The sequence below is a fragment of the Ciconia boyciana genome, chromosome 26 (assembly GCF_034638445.1).
Source record: "Ciconia boyciana chromosome 26, ASM3463844v1, whole genome shotgun sequence".
NCBI lineage: Eukaryota > Metazoa > Chordata > Aves > Ciconiiformes > Ciconiidae > Ciconia > Ciconia boyciana.
In genome coordinates, this window is record NC_132959.1 from 806,530 (window position 1) to 831,920 (window position 25,391).

The 25,391-nt window shown below is 54.5% G+C and overlaps 1 protein-coding gene across 1 annotated transcript; it reads left to right on the forward strand.

The window, feature by feature from the left end:
• Positions 1 to 1,851: 1,851 nt before the first annotated feature.
• Positions 1,852 to 15,381, forward strand: MEX3A (mex-3 RNA binding family member A). The gene is made up of 2 exons (XM_072846516.1): positions 1,852 to 2,680; positions 14,233 to 15,381. The coding sequence occupies exons 1-2, from the start codon at positions 2,212 to 2,214 to the stop codon at positions 15,336 to 15,338; spliced, it is 1,575 nt and encodes a 524-aa protein (XP_072702617.1). The 5' UTR covers positions 1,852 to 2,211; the 3' UTR covers positions 15,339 to 15,381.
• The last annotated feature ends 10,010 nt before the right edge of the window (positions 15,382 to 25,391 follow it).

A 25,391-nucleotide genomic window follows, 5' to 3' on the forward strand; every position in this document is an offset into this window, starting at 1 on the left:
CCACGCAGCCCCCTCCGCCCATGGCACGGCAGGTCCTCCCACAGCCCCCTCCACCCATGACCCCTCCATGCTGGGGTGCACATGGTGGGTTCCCATGCAGACCCCTTCCACCCAGGGCTCTTCTGTGCCAGAGTGGATTCTGTTGGGTCCCCATGCACACCTCCTCCACTTGTGGTCCCACCATGGAGTATGCACGGTGAGTATCCACACAGCCCCCTCCACTCATGGCACGGCAGGTCCCCATGCAGCCCCCTCCACCCATTGCACGGTGGGTGCCCCCGCAGCCCCCTCCACCCTTGTCGCAGCAGGTCCCCATGCAGCCCCCTCCACCCATGACACAGTGGGTCCCCACACAGGTCCCCGTGCATGGCAGGTCCCCATGCATCCCCCTCCACCCATGTCACAGTGGGTCACCATGCAGCCCCCTCTACCCATTCATTGCACGGCGGATGCCCATGCAGCCCCCTCCACCCATGTCACAGCGGGTCCCCACACAGCCCCCTCCACCCATTGTATGGTGGGTGCCCCTGCATCCCCCTCCACCCGTGTCACGGCAGGTCCCCACACAGCCCCCTCCACCCATGTCACAGCGGGTCCCCCATGCAGCCCTCTCCACCCATGACATGGCAGGTCCCCACACAGCCCCCTCCACCCATGTCACAGCAGGTCCCCCAAGCAGCCCCCTCCACCCATGCCATGGCAGGTCCCCACACAGCCCCCTCCACCCATGTCACAGTGGGTCCCCTTGCAGCCCCCTCCACTCATGCCATGGCAGGTCCCCCTGCATCCCTCTCCACCCATGTCACAGCGGGTCCCCATGCAGCCTCCTCCACTCATGACATGGCAGGTCCTCGTGCAGCCCCCTCCACCCATGTCACAGCGGGTCCCCACGCACCCCCTCAACCCATTGTATGGTGGGTGCCCCTGCATCCCCCTCCACCCGTGTCACGGCGGGTCCCCACACAGCCCCCTCCACCCATGACATGGCAGGTCCCCGCGCAGCCCCCTCCACTCATTGCACAGTGGGTCCCCTTGCATCCCCTCCACCCATGTCACAGTGGGTCCCCCCACATCCCACTCCACCCGTGTCACGGCGGGTCCCCACGCATCCTCCTCCACTCATGACATGGCACGTCCCCACGCAGCCCCCTCCACCCATGTCACAGCGGGTCCCCACGCAGCTCCCTCCACCCATTGTATGGTGGGTGTCCCTGCACCCCCCTCCACCCATGTCACGGCGGGTCCCCACGCAGACCCCTCCACCCATTGCACAGTGGGTCCCCTTGCATCCCCCTCCACCCATGTCACAGTGGGTCCCCCACATCCCCCTCCACCCATGACATGGCAGGTCCCCACGCAGCCCCCTCCACCCGTGTCACGGCGGGTCCCCCCGCATCCCCTCCACTCATGACATGGCACGTCCCCCGCAGCCCCCTCCACCCATGTCCCGGCGGGTCCCCACGCAGGTCCCTCTGCAGGGCAGGTCCCCCGCAGCCCCCTCCACCCGTGTCACGGCGGGTCCCCACGCAGCCCCCTCCACCCATGCCATGGCAGGTCCCCACGCAGCCCCTCCACCCGTGTCACGGCGGGTCCCCCCGCATCCCCTCCACTCATGACATGGCACGTCCCCCCGCAGCCCCCTCCACCCATGTCCCGGCGGGTCCCCACGCAGGTCCCTCTGCAGGGCAGGTCCCCACGCAGCCCCCTCCACCCGTGTCACGGCGGGTCCCCCGCAGCCCCCGCCGCCCGCGGGCCGCCGCCGGCGCGCCGGAGGGGGTGTGCGCGGCGGCCGGGGACTACATCCCCCAGCAGGCCGCGGGCCGGGGCAGCTCCCGCTGCGCCCAGCCGCCTTCAAACAAAAGAGTTTTCCCCCCGCGGGGCTCCGCGCCGCCCCGCGCCCCGCCGGCCCTCCGCACACCCCGGCGGCGGCTGGGAGCCGGGGGCGGAGGCGGCGGCGGGGGGACCCCGGCGGGCTGGAAGTGCCTGGGCGAGGGAGCTCGGGTTACAGAGAGAAAGGGGCTTGGCCAGGCAGAGGGGAGGTGGGCGGAGGGTCCTTTTCTCTGTCTGTTTCTCTCCCTCTGCCTTTTTTTTTTTCCCTTCTCCCTCCCGAGCTCTTTGTGTCCCCCCCCCCACTCCCCTCCTCTCGCTCTCACACCCCCCCCTCCCCAACCAACCACCACCACCCAACCCCCTCTCAAGTCTTTGTTAGCCATGCCTAGCCTGGTAGTACCAGGGATAATGGAAAGGAACGGGGGTTTCGGCGATTTAGGCTGTTTCGGTGGGAGCGGCAAAGACAGAGCGCTGCTGGAGGATGACCGGGCGCTGCAGCTCGCCCTGGACCAGCTCTGCCTGCTGGGGCTAGGCGAGCCTTCCTCCTCCTCCTCCTCCTCCGCCGTGGTGCTGGTGGAGGACAGCAACAACAACAACAATAACCCGCCGCCGCCGCCGCCGCAGCAGCCCCCGCCGCCGCCGCCGCCGCCGCAGCAGCAGCCGCCGCCGCCGCCGCCGCCGCCGCCGCCGGCCCCGAAGGGCTCGTCGGCGCCCAGCGCCGGGGCGGCGGAGCCCAAGTTGTGCGCGCTGTACAAGGAGGCCGAGCTGCGGCTCAAGAGCAGCTCCAACACCACCGAGTGCGTCCCGGTGCCCAGCTCCGAGCACGTGGCCGAGATCGTGGGCCGGCAAGGTGAGCGCCGGGGCGCGGGTCCCCGCCCGGCCGCCGGTGTGTCCCGTCGTGTGTCCCCCCCCCCGCCGCCGCCCGGCCGGGCCCCTTCCTCGGGAAACTTCCCCCCGCCGCCCGCGGCATCCCCGCGGCCGGGAGGGCCGGGGACCGCCCCGCCGGGGGGCCCCGCCAACTTCCCCCGCGGCTCGCCCCTCGCCGCTCCCTCCCTCCCATTGTTCGGGGCCGGGGCCGGGGCCGGGCGGGCACCCGCGCCCCGGCCGGCTCAGCCCCGCCGGGGACAAAGCGGAGGGGGCAGCCCGCCTCCCGCCCGGGCGGAGCGGGACTCCCGGGGCTGCGGACGGGTCGCTGCTCTTCTGGCAGGGGGCTTTTTTTTGGGGGGGGGGGGAATCTATAGGAATGCCTGCGTGGGCTTGTCCGGCTGTCTGCACCGGAGCCCCGAGCCCGTCGCTCCTCCGGTTCTGCGAAAGAGCTGTTCCTGAACCGCGCTCTCCGCCCTCCTCCTCCTTTAAAAAAAAAGAAAAAAAAAAAAAGAAATAAAGCGGGGGGAGGAAGGAGGGGAGCCGGGCTGGCTGCCGGCTGACCCGGCCCCTGCTCCCCGCGCCCCGGCCGGGCTCGGCGCGGTGGGGAGAAAAATCCCCTTTGTTGGGTTCGGCGGAGCGAGGGGGTGTGGTTGTGCCGGGGCTCGCCGGGGCCGGGCGGGCGAGCTGCCGGGCCTAGCACGGGGCCAAAGAACCGATTAATGGAAGTTGAACTCCTTCTGCAACCATGTGACTGGCAGGGACCCCGGAGCGGGCACCCGACCGTCCCGCGTGGGCCCCCACGCACTCCTCCGCCGCCCGGCCCCGCCGCTGACCACGCTCGGCGACAGTGATGCTTTTGTTCTCCTTACGGCTCTGTTCGGAGCGAGGTGGAATGGAGGAGGGCTTAAAAAAAAAAAATTATATATATATATATATATATATATACACCACACCCACTCTTAAGTCACCCCTCGCCCACCCCCACCGCTCCGGGCTCCCGAGTGTGCGTGTGGGGGCGAGGTGCGCGGCGGGGAGGGCAGCTCCACCGAGCCACCCGTTGGCATTGCGGGAGCCGTGGCAGGGTTAAAACATGGGGCTGGCGAGAGAAGTTTTTGTGTCGCTTACAGAGGCAAAAAAAAAAAAAAATAATAATAGTGTGGCTAAGTGGGATTTTTTTTTTTTTCTTTCTCTAAGCAAGTAACTTGACGCTCTGGAAGTGTGACGGGCAGAGACTGCGGCTCCAAATCCAGATGCTTCCTCTTGGGTTGGGAATTGAAATCGCCCGAGCAGGGGGGTTTGCAGTTTGACATGGTGGGGGGGCTCCTCGGGGCCAGTGCTCGCAGAAGGGGACGTGCGGAGGCTGAGGTGGGCAAGGGGAAGCCACGGGGAGAGGGATACCAATGGCTAATGGCTGTGCATCCTTACGCCGGAGCATGTTACGGGAACAATGGGGCCTCCGGTGCCTCGGCTCTCTCCCACCAGCGAAGCCAGAGCCTGGTCCCCACGCTGGGATGGAGAGCAGGCAGGAGCGCGGGGGGGTCTGCACACAGGGCGTCTGCAGCGGAGGGAACGGCTCTTGCTCTGGCTTCGCCCCCCCCGCCACGCTGGGATCGTGGCCCCTGCGCTGGGGAGTTGGGGAAAGAGGGGGTGAAGGTATGGCCGAGAAGATCCCCCCTGGGCCTGATCCTCCCCGTGATGCTTTTACACTGCCGCGAGCTGAGCGCAGCCAGAAATGGCGGGGCTTTGCACCAACTCTGTGCTGGCGGGTGCAAGGCTGTGGAGAATCAGGCCCCCTTTGTTTAATAAAGTTAGAAAAGAGAGAGGATTCGGCAGGCGGAATCGAGGGGAAACGTTAGACGATGCGGGAGGTGCCCAGGCTATTTTCTTCCTGGATCTCACTGCTGCCCCAAACTCCCGAGAAGGGGGTGTGTTTCGATGTGTTCGGTACGCAGCGCCGTGCCCGTTGTGGCTGGAGTGATGGAGAGGAACGTGGAGACCTGGATTTTTTCCACCATTTTTAGTGTGTGAGGGCTTTCCCACATCTGGGAAACCGGGAAATGTCAGTGGGCCAGAGCCGCGGCGAGGCGGACTCGGCAGCGCTCCATCGGTTACTGGGTCAGACAGCGTAAGCTGTGCCCCTCTATAGAGGCGGGTGGGCCGGATCCTGTGCTGGTCGCAACCAGGATTGCTTCAGCAGAGTCTCTGCAGCCACAGCTCTTACTCCAGCAGAGATTGTGGCTCACACTTGTTTTTAAAGGCCTATGGGAATGTCTCCTGGGTCTTGTTTTTGTGTGGAATTACGAGGGTCTGCTCTCAGATGGAGCTGGGTGCAGGGCATCCTGGGGGGGCCGAATCCTGCGCTCTCGTGGACGCCTGACGAGGAGTCCCGGGGGGAACCCAGAAAGTGCAGACTGTCACCTCCTTGGTAATACTGCTCACGGGGCTGACGGTTTTCTAAGGAAATGAGTGTTTTATGGGTACTTGTGAATGAACATCTTGGAAAAGAGAGGGGGGGGAAAAGTAATAATGAAATAAAAATTATTTCAGGGCTTTAACTGGTAACAGGGTTGAGCTTTTTCTTTAACTTGCTATTTTCTGATCTGACGAAGCACACTGTTCCTTCATATTATTTTAAAATAATATCTACCATCTTTGAAAGTGTACCTTACTGACGTATATGTGTGGAAGGGGCCTGGATCTGGGCACAGGAGCCCTTTTATGTGCATCTGGCAATGGGATTTCCACCTGCCGTAAGACTGCCCTTTACTTTGCCGGAAGAGTGTGAAGGCACTTGAGTATAAATAAGGCTCAAGCCCCATATATTTTTATTGGAACGTTTGTAAGTGTGATTTGCGAAGAGGTTTAATTGTGGCGGAGTGGGTGGCTCCCCTTCGAACGAGAGATGCTGCAGGAGCTAAACCGGTGCTTGGTGGCTCCCTGCTCTCCCCAGGAACTGTTAACGTGCCCTCGCGGAGCCAATCGCGTGCTGGAAACCTCGCTCGAGTTTGCGGTGGTGCCGGTTTGTGCGCTGAATTCGAGCAGTGCTTCTTCAGCGGCGCGACCGCTAGCCGGGCGGGATGGGGGACTCACTGGGACGAGATCGTGGGCTGCTGAAAGGGGGACTCTGCGGGAATTGGCCGGACAGGCGCTGAGAGCTGCTCCTCCACCGTGATGCCCCAGGGTCCGCGGTGGAGAGCTGGGTGGCTGGTGGGATGTGCCAAGGACTGCTTTGCAAATTGGAGTGACTGAGAGGAGACTGGAAAAGGAAGGATGAGGGGATAAAGTCATAACAATCCCTTTGACCGACATTTATGACCTCTTCCACTCTGCCCCTGGCCATGGTTGGCAATGACTTCCCTTCCCTGGGTGGAAGTGGAGCCATGACCTCCATGCATGCCCTCCTCTTGCTGCTAGGGTGGGGAGCAGGGATGTCTCTGCCTGTGTCGTGGCTCCTGCAGATCGTTCCCCCCTTCCCTTGGCGCGTGGCAAGAGTGTGAACTCCAGCCGTGCTGCGCTTGGGTGGCTGAACCTCCTGGCATGTGCCGCGGCATGCACGGTGCTCCCTGGTTCTGGAGCCGGTCTGGGCCTGCGTGGTGCATTGGGGTGCTTCGTGGCTCTTGTATTTTGCTTGCCAACTCTTGTCGTGGGCATCTTCCCTGCAACACCCTTTCCGGGACTGCGCGTGTTCTCAGAGCCACACAGATAAATTTGCCAAGGTATAAAGACAAGCACTGAAGTGGTTTGCAGGTGATTTTTGAGGAGATGGTGGGGCACCAAGGGAGTTGCAAAGGAGAAGGTTCTCGCAACCCAAGGGTGTGGGTTGAGAATGGAGAGATGCTGGGAAGAGTGGAGAGTGTCTGAAGGTGTTATGCTTTGGCGGTTCAGACTGTGAATTTAGAAAGGGGCAGAAGTCCTCAGCCACCGAGATGTCCAGGGTCTTCCCTAGAAGTCACCTGAGGCAGGTGTAGATCAGACTGATGAGGATGCGTATGAGACTTTTCTGCCAATGTTCAATCTGCTCCCACTGACAAACTGGGCTGCTGTCAGCGGAGCCGGGGAAGATGCTGCTGGACTTTAAGCGGGGCACGTTTAAGGCTGGGTCTTGTAGTTAGGGAGACACGGTCATGATTCTTTGTGTGCCTGGTGTGTGCAGGCATGGGGAGAAGGAAGCGGGTCAGTTGGGCTTCGTGCTGCATGGAGCACAGCAGTGCAAGCTGCCTGCTCCCAGCAGGTACCTTCCCTAGAAGAGGATTTTTGCTCTCATCAATAGTAGCATCCATTGTCACCTGTACCCAGAGACACCCTTTGATGAAGCATCTCCCAGCCTGCTCTAACCAGCCTGTTGTCAACAGGAATGAGATTATGTGAGAGAGGAGCTTAACATAAATTGCTCTTTCTTGGCAAGGTGAAGTCAAATAACAAGAGGCCCCACTAACCCCAGGTGATTGGGCTCTTTGTGTAGCTCCAAACATGCTCTAACGCTTTCAGCATTTTAAAAATAGTCCAAGGAAGCCTTTTTCATTGAGGAAGTCTGATGATTGCAGCTCCCCCACCCACCATGTGGAGGTGGATGTACAGCATCCGAGAAGCAGCGAGGGGGGTCAGATCCTGTTGTCTGCTTGCTTCGTGTAAATCTTGGAGCTAAAGCCACCCGGTCTTGTGGGGCCTGAAAACCAACCTCGTTACGCCCCTCTAGCAGCTTGAGACGGGCCTTAAAGGGAGAGAGAAATTGCAGTTGGTGTCAGAATGTTATAAAGTGTTAATGAGAATCCATCTGAATTTACACCAGGGAAAAGTGCAGAACGGGATCGACTTTGTGCGGTTTGAACTAGAGGTGGGAGGAGAAAATGGGTCTGGGAGAGAGACAAAGGGAATTTTCTAGGGAGACACGCACGCTCCGCGCATCGGATCCGGCTGCTGGATGCCGCGCTGACCGAGTGAACCACGCCGCAGAGCAGCCGGCCGGAATCTAGGGCAGTGGGAAAGCGTGCTGGCGTTGGGTGGGCCCCCCGTTCCTGCCTTTGTCTGGCAGCCTCCTCCTCCTGCGTCCCCCCCTCCGGCTCGCCTTGCCCCGCTTTTCCCCGCACGCCGTCCGGCTCCAAGCGTGTGCAGGATTGTGCCATGCAGGGGGCCGCGGTCACACCCACCCCGATGTGATGCATTGCTGGCAGAGAGCGGCTGCCATGCTCGGGGCCGGGGGCTTCCAGCCCGAGTTCCCAACTTTCCTCCGCCGCACAACAAGGCGGCGATTGTCTGTGGCATCTGGGTTGTTGCTTTTGGGTCGCGCTGCTTTTGCTTTTTTGGTTTTTTGCCCCCCCCCCCTTTTTTTTTAATAAACAACTTTCATCGCTGCATGAAAAAAGCTTAAAATCACTGCACTGAAATGAGACGGTTGCTTATTTTCGTGGCGTGGTGGTGTGTTGGGTTTTTTTTTCCCCTTGTAAACACAACTTGCATCATCAGTACAATAAAACCTCAATGCAAAGGGATTTAGTTGTTTGTTTGTGGTCCTTTTGTGTGCATTTGTGTTTTTTGACACCACTTTCATCAGATTTTCAATGCAGCAAAATCTTACCCCACAGATATTCAGGAGGGTTTATTTGTGATGTTCTTTGTGTGCTTGTCTTTTAACATGGCTTTCATCTTAAATGGGAAAAGAATGCCCCACCTTACCAGAGATATTTGAGGGTTGTTTATTTTATGGTCCTCTTTAATTTTATTACTATAACAGAAAAAAGGCCAAGTCCTAATTTGCCCTTAGGCTCTCTTACACCACACCGGCAATGTCAAAATGTCCTAAGTGGGGTATTTACAGGTGTAATTTACACCAGCGCAGTGTAAAGGTGCCTTAGTATAAATGAGAAGAGGGCTAAAAATCTTTTGTCTGTAGAGATAATTTTGTATCTGATGAAAACAAGAAATATAAGGACCTGGAGTGATTTGTGTGGTGTGTTTTTTAAAAAAACAAAACAAAACAGAAAAACCCAACCAAACAAAAAACCCCCACACCTCGGGGCTGGATCCTTAGCTGTCTGCTGTAAGCTGGTATGGCATCGCTGGGGCTTTCAGGTGAAGCCCACACTTCTGGGCATAAAGCGGCACGTGCTGGAGGTGTGCCAGTTTGTGCCAGATTAAGACCCTCTAGGCTGCATCACTAGCAGTATGTACCTGTGCAGGATCTGGCCTTCTGGCAGCAGTAAGGAGCAGGTTGTCAGCGGGTTTAACTCCGAATTTACATCGAAGTAAAATATCCGATGGAACTACTCCATAGGCACGGCCGCATTTCCCATCGCACTGTCCTTCTGCTAGCATTTACACCGTGCACGGTGCAGCGGGCACATCCAGGGCACATCCATCCCGTGCGCCGCTCCGGCCTTTTCCTGCTGCCAGAGCAGCGTACGGGAGCCTCGGTGTAAACCACAGTGAGGTCCCATGGAAGCACGTTGGTTTTACACCACTCTGAGTGAGAAAAGATTTGGGATGGGTTCGTGCAAAGTAAATGACAGTCGGATCGGATGCATCCAACCCCCTTGCCCTTGTGAGCAACTGCCTTAGCTGGGCAGGTGGCCCAAGCTCTTGAAGCCGTCTCTGTTCGTTTTGACGGATGTGTTTACCCCTGATGCAGGGGTAAGCAGAGAGGAGAATGTGGCTGTGCACCCAAATCTCCCCCCGCTTCCCCCACCCCACCCCTCCCCAGTTTGGCAATGTCTAGACTCGATTTATTTATTTGTTTTTAGCCAGAGCTAGCTGCTCTGCGGATTAATTCCAGTTAGATAACTGGTCTGGGTGCCAGAGGCTCGACAGTCCTCAAGGGTTTGTTCCTGTATGTTAACATTTGTGGCTTACTAGGGTAATTTGCAAACACATTTACTTTGAGTCAATTGGCAATCAGTTAACTGAAGTTAAAAAGAAAAAGGGGTGGCGGGAGGAAATAATCATACAAGCCTCCTTTGCAAAATGCTTTGGGATCTGTGTTACTGGCAAAAACCAGAATAATAGAAGCTAGGTAGTGGAAACACAACAAGAAAGGGCTTAATTCTCTCTCTAATATAAAAATCTAACTGGCAGGAGTCTGCCAGGGATCAATTAGCAGATGTCTGCGCACTGCCTTAAAGAGTAGAACACTACAGCAAAGTTATATATTATTATAGTTTCTACAGGTCCTTTTCTCCTCTTAGTTTTACATTTTTAATACCTCCTACTAAGCAGTTCTCTCCCCTTTTAATAATCCACCGAGTAAAGCGGTTTGTTGCATATTGTTTTCAAATTTCAGCTACGCACGAAGAAAGCCTTGCATTTAAAAAAAAAAAAAACCATACAGGACAAATTTCATTGGAAAAAAGCACATAGGACCGTGCTACTCATCTGCCAGGATATAAAGGGCCACATCCTCATCTGGCTGTGCTCTGTCAGAAACGGAGCGATGTCAAAGAAGGCTCAGCCCCTATTTAGTTGTGCGAAGCAAGGTCAGGGTTGGGGTTGAGATGGGCTGGGAGCCTTGGCACTAAGTGGGTAAATCAGATTTAAGCCCGGCCTGATTTTAGCTGATGTAAATCAGTGCAGCTCTCTTGGAAGTTGGTGGAGTTATCTGGATTTATACTGCTGATGGCTTGGCCGGTTGTCGGCACCAATTTAGAGCTGCTAGAGATCTGGGCCGCTGAACCTGCTGGGCTGCTGGTCTTGATGGAGTTGGTCTAATTTCCTGTGGGGTTATTTTCTCCAGTTTTTAAGCACAGGATCCCCCATCTGTCTGTCTCTGCAAAGCTGGCTTTCCTGTCTGCAGGCCTGCACGGAGACCCTCCCTCCTCCTCCCCCTGCTTCTCACACCATCGACTGCACCATGCGTCCTTTTGTCCGTTTCTAGATCCTCCCTCCCCCTCTCGCCATGCTCTCTCCTTGCCCGTCTCCCTTTTGCCATTTTGGGGTGTCTCTCCTTTGCCTCCACACCCCTAATTCTCCTCCTCCCTCGGAGGGGTCACAGCGTGCCTCTCCCTCAATTTCCATCACCTTTCCTCCATCCCTAACTCACTCCCACCCGCTCCAGCTCGTGTAACTCGCTTACGTTTGCCCTCATTCATGTGTATTCCTTGCCACCGTTTCCTTCCATCTGTCCCCAGCATGGAGCCCCCGTTCTTTGTCACTGCTCTGCTTGCCTGACCCTCCGTGTCGCCTCCTTGATTGTTTCCTGTCGCGCTGGGCTCAGATCCCTCTCCCCCCACACGCAGTCATTGTCCCGTGGCTTAGAAAAACGCTGAACCCAAGCCCAGCCCTGACAAACGCCTACCTGAGGTCCTTTTGCAAACGAGAGCAAGCCCTGCGCTCCTGGGAGGCGGAACGTGGGTCACTGAGGAATTCAGCACATGCTGCTTCAGTCTGGGGTGATGCCCAGGAGTCCTTTCCAGCACCGATGCTTGCTGCTAACACCCCCTTTCTTTCCATGCGACGCTCCGGTGATATCCCTGGGGAAATGGTGGCATCTCGGTTAATCTTCCTAAGATGGAATCTCCATCTTTGGAGTGAGCAGCATAGGAGCGGAGCAGGGAAATGTCTGCCAGGGATGGGTCAGGGAGAGCCGAGCCTGCCCTGGGGCTGTGGGAGGGCATAGGTGACCCCTTACGGTTTTATCCCGCCCTCCACGGGCTCCTCGGGATGAACTTTTATTCTGTGATTTTGTCTGCGTGGTTTTATTCTACGGTTGTGTCGTGCCTAGCACCATAAAGTCCTGTTCTTTGAGTTTCCGAAGTACTAATAATACAACATTGTAGATGACCATCGGTCCACATCAACTGTTTAGAAACTTTACTAAACAAAGCATTGCAAATATACTTCAGGGTGCAAACGCAGCGGGGAGTAACATGTGAGCTGCATTGGACTTGGCAGGGAGTGGATTTGGTTTGGATTTTGGGAATTTGCCCAGCTCCTTCTCTGGGTCAGATCTAGCATTTCCATTCCCCAGGAACGTGAAATTAGTGGCTTAGAGATGGGTTTAATGCAGCAGCATCGCGATGCTAAGTATTATAGGAAGTTTTGCAGTAACACAGAGCAAGAGACAGCCATTCCTCCCATTCCACAAATGGGGGACTGACGCTCAGAGAGCTGAAGTAGCTCTGAGGAGTTAAAAGTCGCACTGGGAGTCGACAGCAAAGTCAGGATTTGCCGGCACGCGTCCTACACCAATGCCAAGACCCTCTGACAGGCGGTGGGGTTTCAAAGCTACGCTGGGAGGTTTCGTGTTCGCGCGGTCTCCTGCCGTTTGACAAGGCTGCACCCCGGTGCCCATGCGATGTTGTGAGATGCGAGTGTGACCCGTCAGGCTGAGCATGCTTTGTGCAGCTGTAACTATTGGTTGTACCGTGTGCGGCGCCTGCCACCGCTGCGAGCGCGGGGAATTATTCTTGTCAGCTGTAGTGGCACGAGGCTCTGTTTTTATCACTAAAAGTGCGGGGTTCGATTCTTGCTAATGATACGTGGTGGCGGGATCGTTACGTTCCTGTAAATACCCCGGTGTCACAAGTCTGTGTCTCTTGAGAGGAGCTGCAGGTAAGTGGCAGCACTGAATTGAGTGGCAGCCGTGGACTCCCAGCTGATAGAGATGTTGTTATTTATTAGGATCTGTATAAATAATAGTGTTCCAGCCCACGAGCTGAGGAATCTTAATTTCTTGGTTGCAAGAAGCATCGTTTGCAGGTCATCTTGTGTTAAAGTATGATGTCAGTGTAGTATGTTGAGGAAAACTTGCTGGTGTCAGATGGTCAGAGGACAAGAGATGGGCTCCTTTTGGGGAGAGGAGATGGGGTGGGGGATCTCACAGAGGTTTCAATGCCATATCCTGATCCTCTTGTTCCGTGAGCCCTGAGTCAGACTCCTGAATCCTTGGGAAACCAGGGCAAAATGCTCGCCTCACTCCATCTACGCTAGTAGAAATGCAGTGCCCTGGAGAATCACATTTTTTAATTTTTCTTAGAGGCCCGAGCTTAGAGCAGATCTCCGTGCCGAGGAAGCCCCTGTCTGCATGGGAACTTGGTGCCAGGCTTTGAAAATGCCTTCAGTCACCGAGTAAGGCTTTTGGAGAGAGGGGTCAGGGGGACAGCAGCAGGGAGGGTTTCCAGAAGTAGTTTAGAAAACCGTGCCACATCTATAAAAATATTTAGTTCCTTGATGGCATCCTAGTGTCATCTAGGAACCTGGAGTCACACAGCTGGCTCTAAACCCCTCTAAAAAACGATTTGGAAGCCAAAACACACTCAAAAGTCTCTTGCCTTTTTTGGAAAAGCAGAAAGATGTTTTCTGAGCTGTAAGGAGCAGGGGGAATGGGCTTGGTGGGCTCCAGGGAGGTGGATATTGATGTACAAGAGCACCGGCATGGCAAGTGACCTCAGGAGCGGGTCCGAGTGCCCAGACCGCTGTGGTGGCGAGGCCTGCGGCCACCAGTGTTTGATACACCAGATGGAGAGTCAAGGGAAAAACGCCGCCCTTGGCTGGATGGCCTCCCCTCCCCGGGCAGCCGCCGCCATGCCTTCGCTGCGGCTCCCGGTGAGCACCAGGAGCAGGGGTCTGCGCACAGCCTGCGGCGGGGCTCTGTGTGGGCATGGGAGGGCAGCCCTGCCCCATTTCGTGCTGGTTTGACCCCAAAGCAAATACTGGCATCCTGCTACCCCCCAGACTTCTACCGGTGCCGACGTCTGGGGTCCCACTGTGACTGAACTTGGGAGCCCAAATGGCTGCATCTCTGCTACCCCCCCAAACTTGGCCCCCCAAAAGTGACTCGGGTCACACCGGATTCACCCCAAAAGCTCCACAGTAGGACAGAAGTCCCCATGGAGGGCTCTGCTCTCTTGAGTTATGGCAGACGTCTCTCCCCTCGTGCTCCCCGTGAGCTGGCGCAGGGTGGCAAAGGGGCTCCCCATTGGCCATGCCTGGCTGTGGACTCAGTGTTCCCCTGCTTTCTCCTGTCATCTCCAGCCTCTCTCGTGGTCCTGTGTGTCAGCTGAATTCTTCCTGTCCCGAGAGCCACACTGACGAGAGGGGAGCCAGGGCGGCCATCTTCTCTGAGGGGCAACATGGCAGGGCCTGGGCATCAGTGGGGACAGGCTTTCCTCACAGGGACTGCTGTCCCATGGGGAGGGCTTGAATCCCCCCTCCTCGGCTCCTGGTGCCTGTGGGTGTGTGAAAGGGAGATCTCTGAGGTGTGATGGCTGAGGAGCGGCTGATTTCTGAGGGGAGGCGGCTGAAGGGGATTGTGTGGTGGGGGGCAGCACACAAAATGGCAACACCCACCTGAGGATGAGGGAGCGGGGAGCTCCTGAGGGAGCAGCTCTCTGGGGATGGTGAGGGGGAAACCTTCCTCTGGCGTTTTTCCTGTCAGGGTTAGGGGGGAAAGGGCCATTCCCTCATTTTAGGTCCCTGGGCAGTGGCTGCTGCGTGGTGCAGGGCCTGCTGAAAACATGGCAGCTCAACCTGGTTTCCTGAGGAGAGGGGAGGGCAGCGGGACAGCCTCTCTAACCTCCCTGCCTTGTTTTCTCTCTCTTCCCCAAGGCTGCAAGATCAAAGCCCTGCGGGCAAAGACCAACACCTACATCAAGACGCCAGTGCGGGGTGAGGAGCCGGTCTTCATGGTGACTGGACGGCGGGAGGACGTGGCCATGGCCCGGCGGGAGATCATCTCTGCTGCCGAGCACTTCTCCATGATCAGGGCCTCCCGCAACAAGGCTGGCACCACTTTTGGTAGCGCTCCCACCTTGCCGGGGCAAGTCACTATCCGGGTGCGCGTGCCCTACCGTGTGGTGGGCTTGGTGGTGGGCCCCAAAGGAGCCACCATCAAGCGGATCCAGCAGCAGACCAACACCTACATCATCACGCCCAGCCGGGACCGGGACCCCGTCTTCGAAATCACTGGCGCGCCGGGCAACGTTGAGCGTGCCCGGGAAGAGATTGAGACCCACATCGCGGTGAGGACGGGCAAGATCCTGGAGTACAACAACGAGAACGACTTCCTCTCCAGCAGCCCCGACTCCGGCATGGAGAACCGCTACTCGGAGGCCTGGCGGGTCCATACGCCGGCACCGGGCTGCAAGCCCCTCTCCACCTTCCGGCAGAACAGCCTGGGGTGCATTGGCGACTGCTCCGTCGACCCCGTCTACGAGACCCCCCGGCTGAATGACCAAAACGACTTCAATTACGGTTACCTCTTCCCCAACTATGGCGTGAACAAGCAAGATCTGTATTATGGGGTGCCAGAGTCGGGTGCCCCGATGTGGGCTGGGCAGGAGAACACCAACCCCGTCTCGGTGCTCTTCTCGAAGCAGCAGCGGTCCAGCAGTACCGGCGCCATCCACCCAAATTCACATCGCTCCCCGTCCTCCTCCATCCAAGAGCCCAATCTCTCCGGTCTCCCCAGGCGGTCGCAGGGGGAACCGCTCCAAGGGTTTTCCAAGCTGGGGACGACTACCGCTGCCCGGACGTCTGTCTCCAGCAGCCGCGAGTGCATGGTGTGTTTCGAAAGCGAAGTTACGGCAGCTCTGGTGCCGTGCGGCCACAACCTCTTCTGCATGGAGTGTGCCGTGAGGATCTGTGAGAGGACTGATCCAGAGTGCCCGGTTTGCCACGCTGCAGCCACTCAGGCCATTAGAATATTTTCCTAAAGAGACAGAGCAGGGCATTGGGGTGGGGGGGTGGGGGTAGGAAGGGAGCGTGGGGGGGTCCAGGAAAGAAAAATGATGATGATAATAATAATAATAATAATGATGATAATGATGATAATAATAATAATAATAATAATGACATCTGAAGAACAAACAAATGAATGAAAGAATAAATTAATTTAAAGAAGAAGAAGAAGAAAAAAAAAGAAATTATTTTACAAGCAATGTATGTTATTTTTTAAAAAAAAAAGTGAATAATAAAATTAAAATGAATAGCAAAGCCAGAAATTTTGAAGGGCGAACGATGCTCCAGCCTGCAATGTCTTTTTTAAAACAAGTACTCTGAACGCACACTCGGATCTCGCAAGCAAAGCGGTTTAGTTCAGTTTTTTTTGGTGGTGAGATTGGGACTTCTCTGCATTGACCAAGCCAGGCCATCTCGATCGGACGGGGAAGGGAGCAGGGACGCGGGGAGGGCCCTGCCAGCCTTTCTTCTCCAGCCACGTTCAATCTTCATCTTGGTCTGAAGCCCCTACTCTCCTCCCCCCCAGGGATGTCAGCCCAACTGGGAGCTCAGAAAGAAACAAATAGAAAGAAAGGAAAACGGATGACGGGGATTTAGAAAAACAAAAAAGAAACCATCAACCTCTGGGAACCTGTTAGAACGAGGGCACAACTGTATTACCTCAAAGATTTAAACAAAAAAAAAAAAAACCACAGCAGCTAAAGAACTTTTATTGTTTTCCTTTTTTTCTAAAAAAAAACCAAACAAAAAACCACAAAAAAAAGAAAATCAAAAAAAGAAGATGAAGAAATAAAAATGACGCCGGTGAAACTGAAGAAGGTTTGGAAGAACCTATTGGAATCACACTGGGCGATGAGCATTTATTTTATTATTCTGAGCCACCGTGGAGTCTGGAACTTTGTTCTTTTTTTCCTTATCCGAGCAGGGATTTGTTCATCAGACGAATCAGGAGTCACTAACAGGGTATTTCAAAAGCAGTCCTGAGTTCCCATCCATGGGGGGAGTGTATCGACTTCCGCGTTTCCGTAGTTCACTCTTCATCCTTTTTTCCAAGTGATGCCAGCTGCAGCTACACACAACACGCATGCGCACGCGCACACGCACGCACACACATAACATTGTGCTTTTCTTTTCTTAAAAAATATATATATCGCACCAAAACCTAAGAAAGACGATCATGCAATACAGGCAATGAGCCCATATGAAACCAACATGCATCCCAACAGAAAGCAAAAAAACCCCGAGTTTATATATATAATTTTGTTGTCGTCGTTTTTAAACTGGACCAAAACTTTTGTTACCCAAAACCGAGTGGGGGAAAAAAAAAAGAAGAAAAAGTATTTCTTTATGGACCAAAACCTCTTCAGCTGTCCTTTACCTGGATCTTCCTGAGGTTGGCCACTTTTATATATTATATTTTTTTCAGAATGAAACAAAACAAAAAAAAAATTGCCTTGTTGAACATCCTTTAATCATTTCGAGACTCCTGGTTTTGTTAAATCAGATACTTTTTAAACCATTGGGAAGTGGGAGAGGATGGGCTTCGAATCTGGCTTCCGTGCCAATGCACACAAGATGCAAGCCAGCGTCTTAACATCATCAGGTTTGTGGAACCAGTCTCTGGATGCCAAAATGCTGTGATGGTAAAGATGTGTGTTGGATTAACCTATCAAGTACCATATACCTATCTATAAATATATGTGTATATATATATATAGGCACTTAACTCATCAAGCACCTATATATATATATATGTGTATATACAATTATATATATATAATTTTTCTCCCACCACCACCGCTTCCCCGTTTCCTACCCCTCGACTTCTGCTCACAGATCCTGGACCCTGATTTAGAACTGAACCAACAAGTTTCACAACTTGGCAGAGGCAGTTCTACAGCAAAAAAACAAACAAAAACAAAACAAAACAAAAATCGCCTGAGATTTTTTGTTTCCCTTCAGTTACAGGAGACTTTATTTTCATCGTAATAATGTTCCTGGGAACATCCCCTCTTCTGCTCAGTTTGCTGCCGCTTGCTCCCGGTTGCTGCCTCCACCCCGGTACGGTCTGCTCGAGCCATCCTCTGCCACCGGAGGAGAGGCTGAGCTTGCCACTCTCGGGGCAGGCTGCTCCGGTGCTCTGCGTCGATAAAGATCCACTTTCGATCTTCAGATATCGGGTGGAGGGGCGTGAAATGATGTGCCTCCACCATTTTGCATCAACGGTAAAATATTACGTAGGGGCAAGAGGTCGATGGAGGGGTGGACGACGTTCCTAGGCTCTGTAGTGGATGCTGATGTTTTGGAAAAAGTAAAAAAAAAAAAAAAAAAAAAAAGGCAAAAAAAAAAAAGCTGTGCTAAAGGGACACTGTCGGGTCGAATTTGTACTCACCTCCTCCCCAAAGCTTTAAGAAATCTCCGGCCGCTCGGTTCTCCCGGCCCTGTGGTGCGCACAGCTGTTTGCGCCGGGACCGGGTCGGGATGCGAGCGCTTCCCAGGGGCAGGCGCCGCGTTTTGGACCCGTCGGTGTGGGAGCCGTGGGGCGACGGAGGGCTGGGGGTGCTGGCCAGCCCTGCTCTGGCCGGACTCCCAAAGCCTCCACGGCCCGGTGCTGTCCCAGGGCACAGATGTGAAAGCCATCCCCCCGTGGAAGCGTGGCCTCGGCAAAGGCTTCAGAGCCCCGGCCAGCTCTGGCCACATCCTTTCTAAAACTGGCCCAGTTCTCGTTCAAAATCTGGCTTCGGTTTGGTCCCAGTAAAAGAAGGGGAAGGGAGAGGGGGAACATTTCTGTTCTCCAGGCGGTAACCTCTCCCCTCCCCAGGCACACCACCTCCTCCGTCATGTCCCGTCCCGTCCCGTCCCCCCACCCCAGGGTTGTATTTTTAACCGTTCATTGTGCAAAATTCTCCCGCTGATGTCGAGAGAGTGGTTGGGGCAAGAACTGGGTTGTGGGGGCGGGCGGGGGCGGGCGGGGAGGGGGGATCCAACCACCCTTCGAAGGGGCGTTCGGAAATGTTCGTGTTGGTAATGGAGGGGATTTAGCTGGAAACTGCAACGGCAAATGCTTCCCTGGCCGAGTCCCCCGGGGCCGATATGTTAGTTGAGTTGACTAGTCGTTCTTGGCTGAGTGAAGTCTGTTCGTGGTAATGTGAGCAAGTTTTTGATCAATGTCTTTATTTGATGCCAGGTTGTGAAGAGGTGGGTGGGAACGGGGAGGGGGGAAGGAGACACCCGTGTCGGGGACCTGGGGTGGGGGGGACCTATTCTAGCACTGACCCTAGGGAGTGGGGAGGGGGGAAGGTCCGGGGGGCTCTTGTCTGCTCCTTTTATCTCCTCCCTTACCTTAACAAGCGAAAAACGATGTAAAAGCCTCCTGCATGCTGAAAAATGTTAGAGAAAAAAAAAAAAACCTTTCTTTTTAAAAAAAAAAAAGGAAAAATAATAAAAAAAAAGGAGTAATGACCCAAACAAACGTCCATGCTTGCTGATCGGAACCGGAGGGGGGCTGTCCGTCTGTCCAGGCAGCGGCACGTCTGCCCCTCTCTGCAGACGAGGTTCCTCCTCAAGTCTCCAAGTTGGCCTTTAATAAAATCTTCAGTTCCAATAACCTTTATATATATATATATATACATATATATATACATATACATATATATTAAAAGAAAGCTTGATGTAGCAGTTCTAGTTTAAAATGAATAGAAGTATTTCGGCCCCTGTTTTATTTTGATTTCTCCTTTTCCCCTGCTTTCCCCTGTACCCTCACCGACTCCATATTTTGATGTAGCAACTTCGGAAGAAAGAAAAACAGGCGCTGTAAACGCACCGAGAGCTACCTCTGGCCCGAGAAGGGGCTGCACGGGGGGCTCGGGCAGTGCGGGAGAGCTGCGGCCCCCGCCGCTCCCCGGCCCGACACGGGCACCCGGCGAGGGGCAGCCCCGGGCCCTGCCTGTTAGCATCCTAGGGGAGCCCGGTTGCGGGGCTTAAGCAACAAATTTGCGTAACTTTTTTTTTTTTTTTTCTCTCTTTTTAAATATATGTATATATATAAAAATCTTAAAAAAAAAAATAAAAACAAAAAACAAGAAAAATGCCCATGACCTTAACTATTTGCTCTGACTTGTATCTTCCTTGATAGGTGACTAAAAATGGCTTGTTGGTCTAATTCACCAGCAATAACGTTAACTAAAGACAGACCCCTCCTCCCTGCACCCTGCCCTTCTCCGCAGCAAGGTCCGAGCCCCCGCGCGCCGCACGCGTCTGCTTTCCTCCTTCCCTCCCGCCTTGCGGGGCTGCCTTTGGTGACCGACCTTGCAATAGCAGCAGCAGCGTAAAGCAGCTAGGCGAAACCTCGCTACCTTCAACCGCCCTGACCGTCTCTCCCAGGACGCTGGGGGATAACCCATTCGGGGTGCTAGATATCGGCACCCTACTTGCGCCCCGGGGAGGGAGGGAGGCACGTGGCGCTGGGACCTGGCACACGAAGCCGGGTCTCGCCGAGCCGCCCGGCTCTCCCTCCCTCTGGTTTAGGAGCAGCAAAACCCTTGCAGGGAGCCTGGTTCTCAAGACCCCCATCCTGCAAATCACACGGGGGCTTAACTTCACGGCTAGCGAGCAGCCCACCAAAATCAGGCCGGCTCCCGGCAGTGGTAAAGCAAAGCATCCGTGCTTGCAGGATGGGACCTCGCGGGTGGCCCAATGCAATGGACGCTGCTGGTTTTCCGTCGGCCGGTGGGGATGGTGGAGCCAGGGCGGGGACCCGGCTGAGGACCCGACTGTGACTTGCCGTGCCCGGATGAATGCCGGTGGCGGTCTCCCCCGGGCACTCATCCTGCTGCAGGGCTGAGCGTGTCGGGGTGCTTTTGTGAGGCAGGCGGCGCAGCCTCCGACGGCGCGAGCGGTGGGACAGAGGGCAGGTCCCCAAAAACCCGGGGGGCTCGGAGCGTGGCTGCATTGGAAGGTGCTGAGCTGTTAGCAGGAGGCTTCCAGGTCCAGGCAGGATCAGACCCGTGGGGGGATGGAGTGGACCGAGCAAATGGGACTGACTTGGTGCCAGACGCCCCAGTTCAGCGCGCCGCTGGGATTTACGCATGTGCTTTGCCAAACTGCAGCCGACTTCGGCACTTGCTGAAACCGAGGAGCGGGGGCTCCGGTGCTTTGCTGAATTTGGGACTCATCCTGCAAACTTTCCTCGTGGACGTGACCTCCCGGGCAGAGCCGAGACGGCGTTGGGGCTGTGGGAGCGGGGCCTCCCCGCTCCTGGCACGGCGGGGAGATGTGACCGGGGAGCGGACGGGTGGCAGCGGGGTGCTCGGCAGGGGAGTTTCGGGGTGATGCCTGCGCTGCTCTGCCGCGTCCCCCGAAACCTGCTGCGTCTTCGGCCGGTGTTTGCAAGCTGCCGCGGCGGGGACAGGGACTCCTGGAGAAGGGACGATGTGGGGGAGAGGGTGACAAAACATAACAAAGGGAAACGGAGGGGTAAAGTAATATCATGCTGTGATGTCATCCTCATCGACATAAATTATATAGAGAATAGTATGTATTATAATACATAACAAAAGAAAAAAAAAGAACCAAAATTGGATTTATATTTAATGAGGAGATACTATAAAAATATCTTGTCCTAGCTCCCATTTGCAAAAGTATTTTTCAGCTGGAGGGATATCTATTATTTTTTTCTCTTTTCTTTCTTTCTTAAAAAAAAAAATAATCTCCATACGTACAAAGGCTCAGACTGTTAATATTGTGAACCTCTTAAATCAAAATGCTCCAACCTGTTTATTTGGTATTTGAAGGGTTTATTTTGATGCATTTACTGGTGTTTTTTAAAGAGAGAGAGAGGAGGGAAAAAAAGACTAAGATTTTAAAATTAGAACATTTCTTTATAATTTAATATTCTATTTTAATAAATGCATTTATTACATGTAAATGTAGCAAGGAACTGGGCTAATAAAAATACTTTTTATTAGGTAATTTATTATAAGAAAAAAGGATATTTTATTTTATGATAAAGTGATCCTTAAAAGTTTAGAAGGTTTAGAATATATGTAGGTTAAAAAATACATTTGTATCCAGAGTATTGCTTAAAAAGTGTTTTTAATATATGTTTCCTTTTTTGTGTGTGCGTGTGTGTATGTAAAAGGTGATAGTTATGGTGCAGATAGCCCTTTCCAGAAATAAGAAATTAACACAGTTGGATGTATTTAAAAAAAAAAAAAAAAGAAAAAAGGTAATTAAAAACCAGAGAAGTAGAAGAGAAAAAACCACTATGAATCAAAGCCCGTGCGGTCGTTTCGAAGCCCCCGTCCTGTGGTTGCTCTGCCTAGCGAGTCCCTTGGCGAGGGGTCGAGGTCTGAGCGCGCTGAAACGTCTTTGCGGGATCGGGCCCTGGCTGCGGCAACCCTCCGGCCTGGGGCGCCGGCTCTTTCGGCAGCATCGCCCAGCGCCGGTCCCCGGCGAGCCCCGGCCCCGCTGCGGCAAAGCACTTCAGCGCATCCCTGGCGCCCACGGGCTCGCCGGGGTCCGGCTCCGACCCACCGCCCAGGGCGGGCGCTGGGTGATGAAGGTTTGCTCTCGCCGAGATGTCTTTGGGGAGGGCAGGGGCTTGGGAGGAGGCTGGATGCTCTCCGAAAGCGCTTTGCTTTTTGGTTACTCACCTCTTCCGAAGCTCACCAAGCTTTTTAACCAAAAAGCTCACCAAGCTTTTTGGTTACTCACCTCTTCAGCCCTCCTCCTGCTCGTTTTCCTACCAGCACTACAACGAGCCCTCTCCTGTCCCAGGGAGCCGGTAGAGAGTTTTGCCATTGATTCGGTTCGCAGCAGGGTTTCGGAGAGCTCTGTATAAACCTGCTTCTTGTCGGAGGCGAGAGGATTTATGGTCCTTCCCGCAGCCTTGACGGGAGGGACCAACAGCCACCGGGACGGGAGCGTGCTCGCAGGGCTGCTCTGCGGACGAGGGTGGTGGTCGCCGTCCGTTGCCTCCCTTTAGGCTTTGGCTCCCTTGCTTTCTGCAGCTGAGCGGGCTGCAAGGACAGGAGTATTTTGTCCCAGCGTTCAGGCCAGACCTGATCTTGCAAACATCCACCGTCGTCCTTTTGGACATAAGGGCTTGTGCAGGACCGGTGCCCTACGGCAGCTGCTTTGGGCTTGTACCTGGTGCTCCGAGCGGCCAGGGGACGCGACAGCTTGTGCAGAGCCCCTGCCCAGCTCCGACCCGTCCTAGCTCGGTAAATGTTACCCTTTCTGCTCCCCCCCGAGCCAGCACGGGCACGTCTCGTGCAAGACAACTAACGTAAGGCCAGCCCGGAGCGAGCGGCGTGCTCCCTTTTTAGCCTGGGAGGCTCTGAGCTCGCAAAGCACGTGCTTTAATCCAGGAAAGCACTTAAGCGTGCGCTTAGCTTCAGCCACAGCCCTTGAGCGTTTTGCAGGTTCTCGGCCCAAGGAGCTGCTTTGCAGCCTCGACCTCCCCGTGGGCTGGGGGGCGCGGAGGGTCCCATGCCTCCCCCACGAAGCCAGCCCTTGTCCCGCTCCCCTTCCCAAAGCAGCAGGAAGATGGGGGGGATGCTTCTGCTCTGTTGCCTTTCAAAGAAGCATTTTAAAATAAGATTTTTTTGTTTGTTTGTTTGTTTGTTTGTTTTTAACCAAAAAGGAGAAGAAAAAAAAAGAAGAAAAGTTTGAGTTGATGGGTATTAAAAAAAAGTTAATAATAATAAACATTCAAATTTATTTCATATAATCCTAGAGTAAAGATTAAAATAAAATTAACTAGTTCAAATAGTAGATGCTATCCATATTGTTTAATCTATAGTAGATCCAAGTGATCCCAGACAGAGCAGAATGTAAAATAAACTTGTAAACAAGATCAGCTATCATTTTTAACTTCCCCAGAAATTCCATCTTTTTTTGGTACTATTTTTCTGAAGCAAACAAATAAACGAACGAAAGCCTAACAAAATAGCAGACCACCGACTGGTACCTTCTGTCAATCAAAGTCCTGAAGTTATTTTTATAGAGGGGAAAAAAAAAAAAAGGGATCTAATAATATGTATTTTTTTAAAAAGATACGTTTGGGTTTTTATGTTGCTTTTTTAATAAAAATATAAAGATTTGGCTGGTCACTGAACAAAATAAGGAAGTTTTAGGCCGTTATTTTTGCCTTATTCTGACCTCCAGCCTCGGGCCTGGAGCATGAAATTTCAGAAAAAGAAACGTTAAAAGTTGCTGTTACTTTTCTTGTGCTGTTCTTGCTTTTTGAACTTCTCCAAGCACCGAAGGTGTTGGAAGGTCCCCGGGATGGGCGGGTGGGACCGTTCCTGGGTGGGAAGGCAAAGGAAAGGAAAATTGGATTAACTCCCCTCTAACGTGACGGACAGAGCTCGAAGGCAGCGAGGTGCTGGTGCGAAGGCGCGGGGCTCCTCTGGCGTGTCCGCTGCGGGGCCGTGAGTTAGGCTTTCTGCCCTCGGAGCCGGGCAGTAGACATAGGACATTAGGGTTGGTTTGTTCCCTTTTTTTAGTTTTTTTTCTTTTTTTGGTTATATCTCGACCCAGTGAGGAAGCATTGCACCAGGGAGACGATGCGCGCCTTGGGATGAGCTCGCTTGTTTAGCAACTGGCATCTTTCAGGATGCCAGATTTGACTTGTTGGGTGGTTTTTCTTCTGTGCCGGATGCTCCCTTAAGGGAGCTATTGCTCAGCCTCAAATCATCGGGTTCGAGTGCTGGAGCTGCGGGTGAAACATTTGCAAAAGGCTCGGCTGCTCTGGGAGGTCCTTCCCGCGGCTGTGCCGGGCCACGGCATCCCTGAGCCCGCAACTTTGCTTCCTGACAGCCGCCTCCACGCCATCCTGCTCTCGGGAGGGTGACGTTCGTGGCGAGCGCCTGGTTTTCGGCTGCGAAAGCAAAGGGAGGAGGCTGGAGGCTGTTCTCGGCTGGTGCCGCGCGTCGGGCTCTGCGGCCGGATGCCCGAGTCCTTGCAGTGCCGAGAGCGGGAGTGAACGGCTTCCCGAGCTGGCGGACCAGCGGTCAGGTGCAAAGGCCGGACGGCGGGTCCGTTCGCCCAGAGGGGAACCTTTCTGCTGACGGCAGATCCGCTTTGGGCAGTTCGGGGCAGGGGAGCACAGCCCTGGCACTGGCGGTGGGGCAGGATGCGCCCCATGCACCCGGGCAGCTGGTTAAACCCTGGTCCTTACGTTTCAGAGCCAGGCCAGCACTTTGCTCCGGAGCATTGGTGACTGCTTTTCGCTGCACCAAAAGCACCGTTTACACGATATAACTCGAAAAGAAATGACCTAGCGTCAACTCCGTTATTATTAGAGAAGCAGAGCGTTGCAAAGAAAACACTCTTGAAAGGTGGTTACCTCTGGGTTTAGCTTTTGCTCCTATCCTCTGTGTCGTGGCTCAGCCGTAGCAAACCCAGGGATGTCTTGCAGTTCAGGAGCACCCACAAGGATCCCAAAGCCTTCGAGAAACGCAGCGGCTGCCCCTCGCTCCCTTGCCCGTGGGCGGCGCGCCTGCTCCTGGGGTGGGACGAGGCAGCGGCTTACCAGCATTCATTCAGCAAAGCCATGCAATAGGTTAGGACAGGAAGCGAAGACAGTTCTCATTCGGTTTCTGCGTATAGCACTGTGAATCAGAGATCACTCCACGGGACCCTCCCTGGCACGCCGGGGAGGTTTCGGAAAGCAGGGCACGATGTCTCCCGCGCTTTCGGAGGGGTTCGTGCTTGGTGGAATCAAGCGCCTGGTCCTTCCCTGCAGGGGCGGCGAGGCGGCCTGTTTGCTCTTTCATTTTTATTTTACCTCATTTTTTGGTTTTGATACTTGAAGAAGAGTCAGTGATTGACATTGTACAGTGATGCCCTGGACTGGAGAGTGGATGCACTTTATAGTAACTTGTATACTGATAGTGGGGCCCCATCCTGCCTCTGCCGAGCCCGCAGCAAGGTTTCCTTGGTGTCAGCACCGGCAGGAGCAGAGCCAGGATGGGCTGGTTCTTCCAAAAACCTTTCTAGGATGTTAGGGAGCAATCTCTGTG